Source organism: Phocoena phocoena, chromosome 4 (assembly GCF_963924675.1).
Source record: "Phocoena phocoena chromosome 4, mPhoPho1.1, whole genome shotgun sequence".
Lineage (NCBI taxonomy): Eukaryota > Metazoa > Chordata > Mammalia > Artiodactyla > Phocoenidae > Phocoena > Phocoena phocoena.
In genome coordinates this window covers 107,679,347-107,696,798 of record NC_089222.1, presented here as the reverse complement: position 1 = coordinate 107,696,798, position 17,452 = coordinate 107,679,347, and the positions used below count along the sequence as shown (strand labels likewise).

The 17,452-nt window shown below is 33.8% G+C and overlaps 1 protein-coding gene across 2 annotated transcripts in view; it reads left to right on the top strand.

Moving 5' to 3' along the window:
* CADM2 (cell adhesion molecule 2) overlaps positions 1-17,452 on the top strand; it is a 244,690-nt gene that overhangs the window by 64,835 nt on the left and 162,403 nt on the right. Inside the window, exon 3 of one of the 2 annotated variants that reach the window (XM_065876194.1) lies at positions 16,106-16,258. In XM_065876194.1, the coding sequence (XP_065732266.1) occupies positions 16,106-16,258 (153 nt within the window). Of the gene's footprint in view, positions 1-16,105; positions 16,259-17,452 lie in introns of those variants that run through there. The other variant, XM_065876195.1, reaches the window with a different exon arrangement.

The following is a 17,452-nucleotide window of genomic DNA, read 5'->3' as shown; positions in this document are numbered from 1 at the left end:
TGTAGATACGGTTGTCTGTGCATTATTTTTCTTAGTAATTTCTCTCTCTGCACACACACCCAACAAAAAGCTGCATATATAGTTTCTCTTGTTGCTTGTACTGCCTTTTCTTCTGCATTCTGAGAGATCTCAAGTTGTTCACCTAACATCATTGTTTCCATTTTAACTATAGTTATATGGCTTTGACTGCTGTCTTTACTTTGGACTTGAATTCTTTTGTATTTTAAATCTGTCTTCATCTTCATTATTTTTATTGTATCCTCCTTTCATTATATTTCAGATTATTTTCCCTATGTATCTTTCTTCCTTTTGTAAAGAGTTTGTGTTTTCTTGTAGCCTACTGAGATTTCTAATCACTTGTCTAATATATTTTCTGGTTCCTACAGCAAATCCTATAGTAGTTCTTTGGCATTGTGTCCCTTTCTTTTGATCAGTAGTATTTTTCATTAGAATCATTTTATTTTTCATTTAACTAATTTTTATTATTTACATTAATGCAGTCTTCATTAACAAACTCACAAATTTCAGGAGTTAAAGGCAATAGAATTTTAATTTTCTCTGAAGTAGTGTTCAATACAAAAGTTTTTATCATCTGTGGTCTTTCACTCTATGGGGATTCAGGGACCCTTGGTTCTTCAATTTTATGGCATTTTCATTGCCCAGAGCTTTGGAAGCCCCCACTTCAAAACAGGAGAAGGAAGAAGAGAGGGTGGAGAAGCTCCACCAACTTCTTAAAACCCTTAGCAATGAAGTGAGGTATATCGCTTCACTACATTTCATTGGCTAAATCTAGTCACTTTGCTTTAATCCAAAATAAGGAGTTGCTGAGACAACACCTTCACTGGGCAACTACCTCCTGGATTTAAATATGGAATGGAGAACACATTTTTTTTTTTTTTTTTGTAGAAAACTAGTCATCCTAGCCTCAATCATCTCTTAGTAGGGAGAGTCTACCAGATCTAATGCATGATGACATTCAACATGTAAATATTACTGTCAGTTCCCTTCTTATTCTACAACTGGATGGTAGATAAATATGTTATGTCCTAACACAGTCCCCAGTCTCTAGCTTGCTTAATCGCCTGTAGCCTGGTTGATCTTAGATGGGATCTCAACTGCCCTAATTTTTTTGGGATCTCAGTACCACTGCAATCCTACTGGTGCATTTATAGAAACTCTCCCTGTTTCCATCTAATGCCTACATTTTACTTATGAATTCTGAACTTCCTTGATGTACCACTGCCACTTCCAATTTGGCTGCCAGGATATTGCTTTTTTTTTTGCCTAACTGTTTATTATAACATAAGATCTTCGGGGCTCAGTGGGAACATAATTCTGGTTGATTCAAAAAGTAGCACTTATTTGGTAATTGAAGGCCTTTTTGGTATGTCCAGGAGAGAAATCCCAGAAAGTATTCACATAGTAAGGCTGCTGTAAGTGTGTTGTGGAATGTAAAGGAATATAGTTTTGTAGCAGATTATTTCTAAAACACGTATTTTTCTTATTCTCTCCTGCATTGTAAGGCTGTTTTATACACTTCTCCCTTTCATATGGTCCTCATTATCTCAGTGAAAGCTCTCCAAGGGGGAGCCAGGATCTTTTCCACAGGGTAGACTTGTTGTTGGGCTGCCTCAGTCTCCAAAGCCAAGTCAAGCTCAAAGCTGTAAGTCCACATCTCAGAGCTTCGTAGGAAAGCTGGGGAGTCAGGAAGTACAGGAGCCTTTGAAGTAGTACATGTCACACTATGGATCTCCCTCCTGAGAATTAGCAAGAGTAGTGTGCAGTTGTGCTTTCTCTATGGGTTTCAGAAGGCACCTCCACAGTATATCTCAATTCAACTCAGCTACAAAGTAGGAGTTCAAGGTTACTGCAGAACCATTATATTTAATGCAGTAAAATACAATGTGCTCTTTTATTATAGATTTCACATGATGTGTCTAATTTGACGTATACTTTTTCTCATCTTTTCAGTAAGTTTTGGAATATTACTTGTGTGAATTACTGCAAAAAATCTCTTGCCATACTCACTCCTAAAAGCCTTTTATCAAATTAGCTTTCATCAGTCACTCCTCATGTGTCCTAGCTTCTCAGCATCAATCATTTTAGTTGTATATGGATTTTTTTCATACTTTATTTTAAATTGCCTTATTTATTTTTATGATTATTTATATATACAGTGTGTCTCCCTAGAAGTGTATGTATTTATATAAATTATATGAGCTTATATACAATGTAAATAATTGTGTATATATAAAATTATTTATAGTAGACTGTAAACATATGAAAAATTGCTAAAATGTTATACTTTAGTTGTAGTGACATATTAAGATATGTTGCATTTTATTTTTTAGTCACTGAATTTATCTGCCTTTTGCTAAAATCTGTTATAAGCAAAATTTGGGTGCCATATATTTTTTACACATTGCCAGACTTCTAAATATTAGCATATAATTTAATATTAATTAAGACTTTTCAAAAGCCAATTTAGATAACTGAAGTAAAGAAAAATAAAATTATATGATGTAAAAAGGGAAAAATCAATGCTTTAAATTTAGAAAGTAGGATGTCATTCCTTAATTCTACGTAGTAAATTGTGATTTATTTTTGTTACTCTGAGATTTATTACATTCCTACTGAATGTTGGTTTATATAAGAGGACATTTTAAAAACAATATTCATGATCAGTATTAATTGGCTGATTTTTCAGAGGCATTATTTACTTTCTGGAAGATTCACAAATCCCCTTCTCCCCACAATAAGGGGAAAATAGTAAGAAGTAGAGAAACTGAGGCCACTTGAACAGATGCAAGATCAACGTTAAGTTGTTAAACTTTCAGTAACAAATGTACATTGGCAATGAAAAATGTTAAACATGTTTCAAAGAAATCTATGGACTAATATTAATGAAATCTGTATTATACTGATGTCTTTTGTGATTGTGCCTGAATTTCCAAAATATAAAAATGATTTTCTTAAATGTATTAACGGGTTCCTAGATTTTAAGTTTGTGTACTATAGAATTTATTTCATCTAATATTGTCCACAAAATGACGGCAAAACTGAAAATTTAAACCAAATTTCAAACTGTAGGAGATGAGACTTTGGGATTATTAGAAACATGCCACAGCATAGTCTTGAGTCATTTTCTCCTCCTATTTTACAAATACCAATGCACGGCTTTCACAGGGTGTGGGACCTTGTAAAGTTAAAAGATCACAAATACCAAAGGCCAGTTTCTTTAATGAAGGCAGGTGTTTTCCATTCCTAATGTACCTTTGTGTATGCATTTCCATAATAGTATAGCATCTAATCTTCTCTTTGATATAAATGCTCAATGAGAGTAATACCACATGGCTACATATGGTGGTTTTTATGGTGGGATGTAAAATATGAATTTCATATTTTTATGAGGAGACCAATATATTGTAGGTTGCTGGAAAGAATGAGAGCTTACAGAAACTGTTTAAATACCACATCGTTTTCTTGTTCTCTGAATCCAGGCAAATAGTGTGCTGTATCAAATTGTGAACCGTACCAAATGCTGAAGGTATTTTCTCAAGGAAAATAAGGAAATGTGACAAACACCTAGGGAAATACTGTTTTGAAAAAGCAAACAAAATATTCACAAACTTTTATTTGTGGGAGATAGGGAAAAAATGTTTGTCTATATAAGATCTTTGAAAATGTATATCAGAATTTTAGAGTTATTAAATTATGATTAATAACAATTATCCCTCATAAAACTACCCTTACTAGATGTTAAACAGATATAAAATACATTAAATGCAATTGTGTGGTATTCATGTTAGGATAAGCCTTCTAATAAACATGGTCTTTATTCACCAAACTAGAATGTAGTTGCACATATAGCAGCGTTGGGGCATTTGTTATTAGTAATAAATCATAGTCGATGTTGTATGTTTATAAATTATTTAAACTTTGAGTTGTGAAAAGAATTCTAAAGACTAAAGTTATAAAATTGGACTTTGCTACATTATTTGCAGAACTTGTTTGATTGATGTGTTACTACTATAAATGATATATTTATTTGATATTTTTCAAATGCTTCATATACAAAGTGAATCTTTTGGCACTTTAGGTCTGAATTTCATAAGCTAAGTTTCTATTATGTCCTTATGTCATCTGACAGATGGTATATTTTTTTTCTCCTCAACATATTTTTTGTACAGAGTGATACACTAATAATAAGAATGAAATGCCTCTAATTTTTATCCAGGCAAGATGATATTGTGGGAAAAGGAATCATCTGATGTAAAGTATTTTATATATTAGAGTTTTATATATATATATATACACAGACATACAAAATATATATATATATATATATATATTTATCTCTCTCACTGAAGACAACTTAAAAATCTACTGAAGTTTTTTTAATAGATAAAACCATACATTGAGTATAATATATCATTGAGTTAGTGATTCCTGGTCACTAAAATCAGGACTTATTTGTGATTGAATAAATTTATGAATTCAATTTATGATTGAAAGTAGTAACTGTTACTCTTAAGTAAATTTCAAAAGTAGATTCCTAAAATCATTACAAGAGACTTCAAAAGTCACTTAGAACATTCTCCTGCAATGAAAGACATTTAAACACTCCTGGCAGGAGACCAGGTAGCCATTAATTAAACAACTTTTTTGACAAACTTATCTCGTAAGTTTGCTCACTACAACTGCGAAGAGCTCAATAAATAGAAAGACAATCTCTATATTAAACCCAAATCAACCTCTCACTAGCTTCTAACCTTCAGTGATTTGATCAGCATAAATATGATCTCAGTTTCACATGCCAGCAACCACTTCGTCTAGTCAATGTTTTCTTTTCTAGTGAAAACATTCCCAGAATTAACTATATATATATATATATATATATTTATATATTTATCATATATGGTTTACAGATTTGGAACTGCCTTAGTCTTTATCAAAATGTAGTATATGGATTGGCAAAGAGATGAAATTAGTATATAATGATAATATATGGGTGAGGTATGTGTGGGTGTGAGAGTGTATGTTAGCAGAGTTTTCCTTTGCCAGTAGTTATCTTCATGAAAGTTTATTTGGAATTATCAAATGAGGAGTTCACATTTTAGTTGATTCCATTATTATATAGAGACCTGTAGAGTTTTCTTTTTATAATTGAAGTAGTGTTGTATTATTAGTTAATTTAAGAAGATATACAGAATTTTATTTCAAATTGATATCAGAATTGAAATTAATATTGCATACTTTATTTGGCAAATATATACATGTACATGTATCTAATTAATATACATTTATAATTTATATAAACCATCCTGAATAGTTTTTTATTCTAAAAAAATAATTTAGTAAATAATGAACAATAATTCACCTCCCATTTTCTAAAACTAGGGTCATGCTTATAGCTTAGAGGATGACACAGTCAATAGAAAGTAACTATAGTGTTACTTCTATAGATATTTCTCCTTTGCTGAATCTAAAGCAGTGTTGAGAAGAACACATTCATAAGTAATAGATTGGTAATTCCTTTTCATAATTTAGTAACTAGGTAGAATTTTTGTACCAAAACACACTGGAATTATGACTATTTTAGAGAAAGTATATTATCTGTTGTTTTTTATCATTCCTGGATATCTACATTAATTTTTTATAGAAACATTAGCATATATAGATATAGTAGTACAAATAAGCCTACAGTAATAAGGCAGAAACTACTAACTGCTCACTAATATCTCTCCTTCCTATACATACAGCCAGACTGCATTTACCAGTCTCCCTTGAAGTATGGCCATGTGCTTGGACATGGAATGGTGTGTGTGTGGTATGTGTGCTTCCAGGCCTCTGCCATTAAATTTTGTACACATGCTTCCCCAGGCTCCCTTTCTCTCAGAAAACTTTCACAGTCACAAGATGAAGATGGCAGTGTATATCATTGATGCTCCTGTAGTGTAAGTTGTCCTCCACCAATGACCTTGAGCAGTCCTTTACTGTTACATGTTAAAGAAACTTCCTGTGTTTTAAACAACTGAAATGCAACCCTTCATCTGAAAGCAAATCCATACTGTAAAATTAGTGGGTGTAATAATTTCTAGACAGTTATCTAGAGATACAAAAGAAGATTTAAGTGTATTTGCTTTGGCTTTACAGAGTTCTTTTTGCCATATGACATTGTGAAAGTAGGAATAAGATAAGCCTATTTGCAATCTTAAAGAGAAGTAGTAAATTTTCAATGTCTGAATCTATAAGTTTAGAAGACTTACAGGCCTAGACCACTGTAAAGTACAAGATGACAACTCAACTGTCTTAGATTATTTTAAGTTTCAGTTACTTAAGTCAAATTATATCAATATACAGAAAGATATTTAGAATGGGGTCTTAGAAAAATGTTTTGTTTGAATTGTGAAAATATTTATTATATGTTATTTTTTAAATTTTGGTCTCTATTAATGATAGTTTGATACTACGTAAGTGAGAAAAAACTAAAGATTTAGAAACTAAAAATCAAAAGCTGCAAACTCCTTTTAAGTCAAACTTTACAAAATGAAAATTTATCAGGTGCAAGGAATCTATTAGAACATAAATTTTCAAAGTCATTGTCATGTAAAAATATGTCACCTTTCTAGAGCATATTCTGCTGACTTATCATATGAAATGATTCACCAGGTGCACCTGCCACTTTATTTATTCTCTGTGCTTTCAGCTTTCACTTGCTCATTCACTCACTTATCCAATGGAGAGATGGAAATTATATTCAGAGCACCTTGCTAGTGTCTGTGGGCAGTAGGAATTAGTCTCATTCATGGCTGGATGCACCAGGAGATTACCATATAATAAGATAAATGGTACATATCAGTATATAAACAATGGACCATATAATGTTCACTTTTACTCTCTCATTAGCTCAACAAATTATTATTGAGCTTCATGTACATTCCTGCCCTGGAAACCTAAAGGAAAGAGTGAATGTGGCTGGAGGTGGACAGTATGAAAGAATTTACCAAGAAAGCAATATGTTAATTAGCTTGAGTGAAAAGTATGAACTGGAGACATGCAGAGGGAATATATGCCTTTAGGTAAAGAGGTATGGATTACTCACCATATTTGAACAAATGCTCAGGTATTTCTAAATTATTAGGCATTTTGAGGAGGGATGGGGAAATAGACTAGAAAAGTGAACATATTTCTGATCTTTAGAGGCTTATGTTACATGACACACAGTTTAAATGTTACCTTACAAAACAGAAAATTGGGTAGGTATATAGGTGTATTAAGAATCCAGTCTATGTTCAGAGCTTTAGGAATTTAATAGAGAGTGAAAGAGCAACAGGGTTTCCCTCTGGACATGTCATGTGGAGGACACTGAGGAAGAGGGGCAAAAGCCTTAACAAAGACAAGAAGATGGAGAGTAGAAATACCATGGAGTTTATATTCAATCCTCAAACATATTAATAAATTTTCCATACCCAAGTTTATTAATTTTTGGTACATTTTAGACATGGTAACATTTTGCTTTTTCAAGTGTTTCGTAATAACAGATTACACATATAGGTATGAGAGTAATGACTATTTGTTTTTTTACATTAGAAGTAAGAAAAGCTGGGGCTTAAAAATTGAAATTCTACCACTGGAAAAACTTCCTTCAAATAGTGACACAGTTTCCAGATTTATTGCTTGGGTTCTGTTCGAATTTCTATTCTAAAACTCCATTTACTATGGTTTTAGTAAAAATTCAGTCCCAGCTGAAACTTGGTATACCAAATATCAGCTCTGGAGCAATGGTTGTTTTTACCAATTTTCCAGAAGATTGATTTAGATTGTTTTGTGTTGTATGACTGTAAAAGAACAAAACAGAAAAGGTTCACTAGCTTATTTTATTTTGTCTGTATGTTTTAACTCCTTTATTTCTGGCAGTCCATAGCACTATTACAAATAACATATACTGAATGTAATCAGCATATGATTATACTATTTACACAAATAAAACATTTGGGCTGTTAACAAAATAACACTCATAATAAGAGTTAGAATGGCTCGATTTCCTTCTTTATCTTGCCTGTTTTACAATGTCTAGAGGCATATTTGACATCATACGTGTCAATATACTAATTGTGAGGTCTGACAAGAGTTAAGCCCTGAATCTGCGGCCCATTTGAAGCTTTATTAGAGCTTATTTGACTTATTTTTCCTCTCTGATTTATTAGGATACAGATTTAATTAGCAAAACAATATTCTGGTACACCAAAACAAAGTTGACCTCACTGAAGCTTTAATTCCTCTTCCTAGTTTTTACCGGTGAGGATAGTAAGTATTTCAGCTGATAAAACAAGGTTAGCAGATTGCCTGAGTCACTTTGGTTAGTGATCAGTTCTAGAGAAATCAGTAGGGGCAAAGCAGAGTAGGCAGTTAGCACAGGTCTACGTGGATAGCATTCGGAGAGAAAACAAGCCTGTTTGCAGAAGTTGGGAAACAAAGAAGTGCTGGTCTGGGCAACCTTAAAACAACAAAGTCAGAATCATGAGAAGGATTATATTATTAGTCAGCAAACAACACTGAAACTTGTTATTGAATCAAAGTCCATATACAGCATTCTTCGATATATCTTTCTCTAGGCAGAACTTGGCTTATTGTACTGACATATCTAAACTCCCTGTAAGAATCAAGTGGGAACACCTGGATGGGACTTGCGTCTGAGAACAAGGAGAATGAAGACTGACATACCTATTGTTCTTTTAATTCCATCACACCAGTGATGTTAAACTTACAAGATGGAACTTACTGGTTGGAAAGTAATATGTTTATAAAAACTTCTAAATATGTGCAGTGATTGCTTCAGCTAAAGCCTGTGAGTGTAGAATGGTATGCTCTTGGAAACATGCTGACATTGAGAATTTAAGTAGCCAGGATGACACTTGAAATGACTTCTATCATCTTGATATAGGTTTTTCCTTTAGTACTTGTCTGTAAAATATAGTGAATTATAATAATAAAAATCATTCAGCATATAATATTCACTTAATATATGGAATTTTCTAAAATGATGTTAATATGTACAGTTATAGACTATCATTATATATAAAAAACTGATGACCCACATTAAATTTAATACAATAAAATTTAATGGGCATCTACATGTATCATGATATGTGTAAAGCCTTGTAGACAATATAAATATTTATAAATATAAATATAAAGAGATATAATCCTGATTTGGGAAAGTTTTAGGTCAAATGGGTGAACTAGAAAAAAGGAAAAAACAATGATGTTGTTATTTGCTGCATTTTAATAGTCTCTTAAAATGATTACATAATGAAATATGTTTTTTATCTTTATTTAAGCACCCTAAAGTGTGACATAAATTATTACTCACTGGAAACTTAGACATATTTGAAAATGTTTCTGGCAAGAAGTATGTGATCACCTTTATAAAGATCACAACACTTAAGAAAAGAAAACTATTAATTCAAGTATATACAATTTGTATACAATTTTGTGTATACAAATTGCTATTAGGCTCTTAAATGAATAATGTCAGATAAATTCAATAGCACTAATGTTATTAAGTTAATTTGGTTTAAAACTAATTAATATTACAACTTATTAACTATGCCAGTAACTTTTGTTAGAAATCAGTATAAAATGTGTGTAAAATTCTCCAAGTAATCGTCTTAGGAATTTTTATTTTACCCAGCATGAATCCCAAATATGCATTTGTATGATTGACGAACTATTTAGAACCAATGATATATTGGGAAAATAATTTTTATCCAGTGTTAAGCACTATTTAATAAATTCTCACTCCTTGGTCAGTGCTTCTTATTTGCAGCTAAGATTAAATTCTCTAGAGTTCAGTGTTTTGAACTGTTAAATCACCTCACCAGTGGGTGGCAGGCACCTAATAGCTGATGAGGTGTGGCCTCAGAGTAACCTACTTTTAACTCATTAGCTCATTTTAATCTCTATGGTGTGTGAACAATTACCTTTCATTCTTTTATTCCACATACTCATTTGTTCTCTTCAGTTATGCCTAGGATAATGTTTAAAATCTATTTCTTTCAATGAAATGTTTGAGGTTTAATTTTTTTTAAAGATATTTAGATATGGGCTTCCCTGGTGGCTCAGTGGTTAAGAGTCCGCCTGCCGATGCAGGGAACGCGGGTTCGTGCCCCGGTCTGGGAGGATCCCGCATGACGCGGAGCGGCTGGGCCCGTGAGCCGTGGCCGCTGAGCCTGCGCGTCCGGAGCCTGTGTTCCTCAACGGGAGAGGCCACGACAGTGAGAGGCCTGCGTACCGCAAAAAAAAAAAAAAAAAAAAAAAAAAGATATTTAGATAATCATGAACATTCTTGTGTGCTCAAACGACAGCACTTTTTTAAAAGATTGAATTCACTGCAACCGACAATATTACGATTCTTCTTTTTAGGTTCACTATAAATATATGCAACTTACTCTGTAGAAAGTATGGATTATTTCTGAGTCTCTACTACCTTTTGTGTTCATTTGGAAACCATAAGGTAACAGAACAGTAGCTTCAGAGATCATTCATTCAGTATTTCAAATAATTGTTCAATGAATGATCACTTTTTAAAAAAGCTTTTTGCAGCATGATGTTTCCAGGTCTTTTATGCTCAACAGTATCTAAACAAGACACTTTTTTTTCTTGTTTTGGGGGCTTTTCTCCCATGGGGGTTGTATCAAAGAGGACTTCCTAATTCAGTTCTTTTTCACTCTGCTCTTATCATATGCAGACAGAGTTTGGCTCTCAGTTTCAATTCAATAGTCATTCACTGAAAACTTGCTGTGCAGATAGTTAGGATGCAGGGTGCTGAGATGTGCAAGACAAGGATCCTGCTCACAGGGAATCCATTGAGTTGCATTTCACCCCTCTTTGGACTTTAAAAGGTTTCCTTTGTTTCTTTCATACTTAAAATGCTGTGATAAAGAGAACTGCAGATGACATCATAAGTATTTACAAACTTGAAAAGATAAATGCTGTGGATGTAAGATTTGTTTAAAATGTTCAGTCCAAAGGGATTTCTCTGGTGAGGGGGAAGTAGGGAGGTGCTGCTAGGAGAACAGGCCCTGAAGATATCTGTACCAGAGATGCCATTTCTATTTTTCATGCCTTTATTGATCCCCTTTCTCTTGAGCCTATAAATATGATTCAGTCTCTTCCTTCCAGAAAAATAGCCTCCCTTCCTTCTGACCCTGGACTGTCTCCTACTCTTCTCATCCAAGAGTGCAATCTGGTTCCTTCTTAGCAACCTTCTCATGATATAGCCAAACTCACCGACACTGTCCAAATACAATGGACACCTTCCAATCTTGAAATCACTTAACTCCTCTATAATAAAAAATGTTTATAGCTACTAAAATAAAATAAAATGTTCAGTCCAATAAAAATTTCCTTAGGCAGCTCTTTGTTTTTTGGCAAATGAATTATCAAGGAAATTTATACAATAAATAATCCCTTTGCTAACTGTGTCACTTTCTTCCCTTTTGGGAATATGTTTTCAGGTTTTGAATATCTATTCATGTATTTCATTTCTCTAAATCATATACCTTATACTTTCACTCAATTGTTATTCTCTCCGCCTAACACTCAGCAGACTGGGGTACACAATAGGTGACTTACCTATTGATATGGCTAACCAATGACAGAGGTTACATTAAAATACATGTATTCTACTTTTCAGAGCCTAATTTTTAGTCAAACCTGGTAGTAATTATAAAACAACTCAAAAAATTATAGGATTTGGTAAGCTGAATCGAGACATTTCCGACTTTAAATATTTAGGTTCTCATCTGGATTCGAAACCTAAAATATTTTAATATATCATTGCACATTTGTTTAAATCACTTTACACATAACATGATACCATAGTTCTCATAATGCAAAGATGGAAATGAATCAGGAATTATTATCCACAGGAAACCTGACCTAATATAAGTGCCTAAAGCAGATCTTCTGATACCAAAGTCAGTGCTTTTAGCCTTACTCCACATGAATGGTTTAAATATGAACACTTTCTATTCGTATGCACTTGAGTAATTCAGTTTGACTTCAGTGATATTATGTAGTTATATAGTTTATATATATATATATATATATATATATATATAATATATAGTCTCCATAAAATAGTCTGACCAAAAGAGAGTTAAATTCCTTTTGCCAAGATTCACTAAAAATTGTAAGCTCTGTCTCTCTGTCAGTGCGACCTGTGTTAGAAGAAATGAAATTGAACACAGGGGGTGAGTAACATGTTTTACCCACACAGTATCATTGCAGGAATGTGAGGTTTTCCCTTTTGGAGACTTCTTTTTTATAAAAAAACAAGAAATATGTTATAAATATTTTTTTAAATAAATCATACCTTTGAAAAGTGGTTGGTATAGCATGAGGTCCTATTGGGGAAATGACAAATCTGTGTCCCCCTCTTTTCCTCTAGCAACTGAACAAGGCATATATAATAGGGAGTGTAGGAGATAGCGTACAAAATAGACATTTTTATAAAAAGTCTGCTGTAGCCTAGTGGAGTCGCAAACACAATTGTAATCAGTCTTCCTTAATTTTTATAGTTGATAAAAATCAGTTTTGAAAATGTTCACAAGTGTATGTCTCCTTATGAAATTAGAGGTAACAAAGAATGGTAATAGATGGACGATAATCATTCAGGTATGTGTTATTGAGTAAGTGGGAGGATGATTTTTTAAGTATATTTAAAATCATGAAAATTTAGAATTTTACCAAATATATTTTTTAATTTCCTGCTCCTCTCACAAAGCATAGAGGAAAGGTATAGGCAATTTAAGAATATATGACACTTGGGATCCCCTTCTTACTCTGTGGCAAATGTATATAATGAGTTTCAAGCTTTGATATCAAAACCATTTCCCCATTCCATCTAATGTGCAGAAAATATTTTAAGCTGAGTTATTATTATAGATTCATACCCAGTTGTGAGAAATAATACAGAGAAATCCATGTACCCTTTACCCAAATAACATCTTGGAAAGATATCACAGCTAGAAAATAGACATTGACATAGTCCACCAATCTTATTTGAGTTTCACCGGTTTTACATGTACTCGTTTGTGTGTGTGTGTGTGTGTATGTGTTTAGTTTTATCCTGTTTCATTACATATGTAGGTTAATGTATCCATCATCACAGTCAAGATGCAAAGTGGTTCTATCACCACAAGGATCCTTCATGCTGTAGTTTTATAACCACGCTCATATCACTCCCACTCCCCCTCCACCCCTTACTAACCTTCGCCGTTGGTAGGAACTAATCTTTTCTCCATCTCTATAATTTTAGTTATTTCAAGACACTATATAAAAGGATTTCATCTTAATTTATCTATAGAGTTTCTGAATGTATCACTTTGTATATTTTCTTAGTAGTTGCTCCAGGTATTGAAATGCTATACATATACAATTTATCACAGTCTACTACTTTTACCACTTCTGGTAAAGTGTGGAAACCTTACTTCCATTAGGTCCTTTTGCCCTGACACTTTTTATTTGTTTTAACTATTCCTTCTTAACATGTTGAACACTGCATCAGTTGATGGTATAATGTTTGTTTTAACCATCATATAGTCAGGAAAATGCAGCAGAGTAGTCTATATTGTATTTACCCATATTTTTTGTTCTCTCACTTGTTCTTCCTTCTTGATGCTTCAAATTCAAAATTTCTTCTTTTCTGTTTGAAGAACTTTAACTTTTCTTTAAGCCGGATCTGCTAGAGAAACATGTTTTTAGTTTTCCTCCTTCTAAAAATATATTTATTTCCCCTTGATTCCTGAACGTTGGTTTCACTGGATAAGAATTCACGATCAACAGTTCTCTTCTTTCAGAACTTGAAAAATGTGCCACTGCCTCTGACCTCCATAATTTCAAATGAGGTCATATATTGTCATTTGAAATGGTGTTTTCTTATAGGTAATATGTCTTTCTCTCACGGGCCCAGTCGCTCCGCCGCATGTGGGATCTTCCGGGACCGGGGCACGAACCCATGTGCCTTGCATCAGCAGGCGGACTCTCAACCACTGCACCACCAGGGAAGCCCTAATTTCACTGTATCTTGATTTGGACCTTTTGGGGTTTATCCTGTTTGACTTTGCTCCTCTTCCTGATTTTATACGTTTATTACTTTTGCCTAATTTGTGAAGTTTTGACCATTATTTCTTAAATTCTTTCTGCCTCACTCTCTTTCTCTTCTTTTGGGACTTATATGGTACCAATGTTGGATATTTTGTTATTGTCCCACAGATTCTGATTTTTTGTGTTTTTGGTTGGTTTTCCAATCTGTTTTCTCTCTCTTGTTCAGATCCAGTGACTTGTATTGGTCTGTCCTTAAGTTCACTGATTCTATCCTCTGTTGTCTCATTGTACTATTTATCCAATCCAGTGAGTTTTTATTTTGGTTGTTATATTTTTGACTTCTGTACTTTCCTTTGGTTCTTTTTTTAAATAACTTCTTTAGAGTGCTGAGATTTTCTATTTTGTATTTGTTTCAAGATAATTAGTAATTGCTTGTTAAAGTAATTTTATGATGGCTTCTTTAAATTCTCTGTCAGATAATTCTAACATCCGTTTCAACTCAGTATTAGCATCTGTGGATTATTTTTTCTCATTCAAGTTATGTTTTGCCTGGTATTTGGTGTGACCAGTAATTCTTTTTTTTATCACATCCTGGACATTTTGGTTATTGTGTTAGGAGACTCTGGATACTATTTACATCTTCTATTCAATTTAAGTTCAGCACACAGGTCCTGGCTTACATTTGTGGGCTATGGTTCCACCAACAATTTAATTTTCAGAGCCTTTGTGGTGCTATTTGGTCACTTTGAGTTGTCTGTTTCCACTGGGAGTTGTACTGATCCCTACTGGTGCCACCTAAGGAAGCAAGGCCTCCTGATGGCTCTAGGGGGGATAAATGGTTCTATAGCTCATCAAAGATCACTTCAAGGGCTGGGTAATTGTTATAGAAGGATTGGCCCACTGCCTGTGCTGCCCAATTGACCATTGTCTCTCAGTAGGGAAGGGGAGTCTCCAGCCTAATGGAAAAAGAGATTGCGTTCCATGACAGTGATGCTCCCGATTGATTCCCCTTGGGGGTGGCCCAGTCTCTCCCAAAGTTCTTGGTGGGAATCCCATTTGCTCTGTGATAAAAATGAGTCTACCTAGGCCACCTTCTGTTGCTAGGTTATGGTTGGGAGAAGCTGGGCCTCAAATGCCTTTTACAATTGGTTAGAGAGACACTGTGTTATTCCTTAGGTTCTGGTATCACTAACCAGTCCCCTTTCCTCTTTCTACCTTTCAGAGTACTCCTTTAGTCACCTCTTGCTTAATTCCTGGTTTTATAGCTGTCCTTAGTGGAGCACATAGTGATATTTAAGTTTTTTAATGCTTTTCCAAAAATGATTTAAAAGAAGCATAAATAAGCAAGATGCTTAAGAGATCTGTGAAAACAAGTGTTCTGTGATAGAAAAGGTGGTTTGAACCAAAGAATATATTAAAAGTATTTAACAGACAGTACAACAGAGGCACCAACCAGTCAGAGCAAATTTAACATCAGGTATAGTACAGGTGTTTTTCAGCTGAAAGTTAGCTCTGATTTAAAAAAAAGCTTAACAGGTGTCTCTACTGCAGAGAACTTTCAATATGCTAAGGTTCATTGTTAGTTTCCTAGAAGGAATTGAGCAGTCATAGTTTTCCCAAATTTATCTGGGCATAGAAGTGAAATTTTTTGTTTACAGCTCTTCTTGGTACTGACAACTCATGAAAGACTTTGTGAAGGAAAGCCATTTTTGTCACCATCAATATCTACCTCATCCAAGGTATTGTACTTACTAGATGCAATCATTTAATTAAAAAGTTATTTCTCAGAACATTAAGGAACATTTAATTCTACTTAAATCTGATAAAATATTTCAATATGTTTAAACCTTCCTTTAAAACATTTCAGGAAACCAGATTTAGACAGATGGCCAAAGAAAATGTTTATTGTGTTGTGCTAAAAATATGTAGTCTAACAGTAGCAACTTTTCCTAATGTTGTTATTCATATTTTCAGTATTTTCTTTTTCCAGCTTTAAGGGACAATAGGATCGAGCTGGTTCGGGCTTCCTGGCATGAACTGAGTATCAGCGTCAGTGATGTCTCTCTCTCTGATGAAGGACAGTACACCTGTTCTTTATTTACAATGCCTGTCAAAACTTCCAAGGCCTATCTCACTGTTCTGGGTAAGTGCAAGGGACTAACACCGTGTGATCACAAGCCAGAGAGATGTGTATAGCTACAGCAACATGATTCAATAACAAATCTACACTTTGAGGATCATCAAAAAGCATTAAAAAATCACTTAGTCATTTCCCCCATTTTCTAAATGAGGTATAAAGATTTGTATGACTTCCCAAGAGCAAATAGCCATTTTGTTTCTTAGCCAGCAATAGACACCAGGTTTCTTGATTTTCAACTAAATTCCTTTGTGTCAAATCATCTCTATATTGTATACGTGGTAATCCTTTTATAAAGTGATAGAATAATGAACATAATGACTTCAATGTGTCTATCAGATGCTCCACCACCTTATCATCAGTCACCTAATGGGATCTTCCCTAATTATCTATTGGCTTCCAAATATGCCCATTTGTGTATTTCAGTGTATTTAAATGACCCTAACATTTCTATTTGTCTTCTTGCCTTTTAGCTTTGTAGTTTTCTAGATTACTAAATGAACTACATAATGTCGCTTGCACATGCAGCTTGTAGCTTCTTTGTTTTTTTATTCTCTAAGTATTGGGCCATTTTTCTAAAGGTTATAGTGACACCAAAAAGCAATACATTCATAGAGTTTCTGAGGAAATAAGCTTGCAGCTCACAGCTCTCTGTGATTCCACAGACGTCAGTGGCCCAATCAGCTGAAATTGCTGGAATTCATTGAAACACACCTGTGTACTGAACAAGTTAGAGGAATTTAAAGATTGATTTTTTTTTTTTTTGCCCTTAGCTTGCCTTCCTTTTTTGATAGATAAAGGCATAACACTGCATTTAAACGAACTAATGCATGCCGTTCTTTTGGGTGAGAATATTAAAGTTAATCCTGCTAGTGAATTGGTTTTGTGCATAGGATATGAAATATGTTTCTTTGCAAGTCCCACTGGGACTATTGTATAAAAATCTTTACAAGTTTGCCATTAAGGACAAAATACACCCACTAAATGGAGTATCTCAAGATAGCAGCTGCCTAAGATTAATGTATTGTTCTGTAGAGAGCCAACTTGAGACCCCAAGATATAGGAAAGTGGCTAATTTCAGTTTATTAAATGGTGATGTGACATGTTTGTTTTTTTTTTTAAAAAGCTATATGAAGGTGAACGAAAAGAAAGCTAGCCAACTAGTGGAGTATGTTGATCTGTCATTTATCTTTGTTGTTC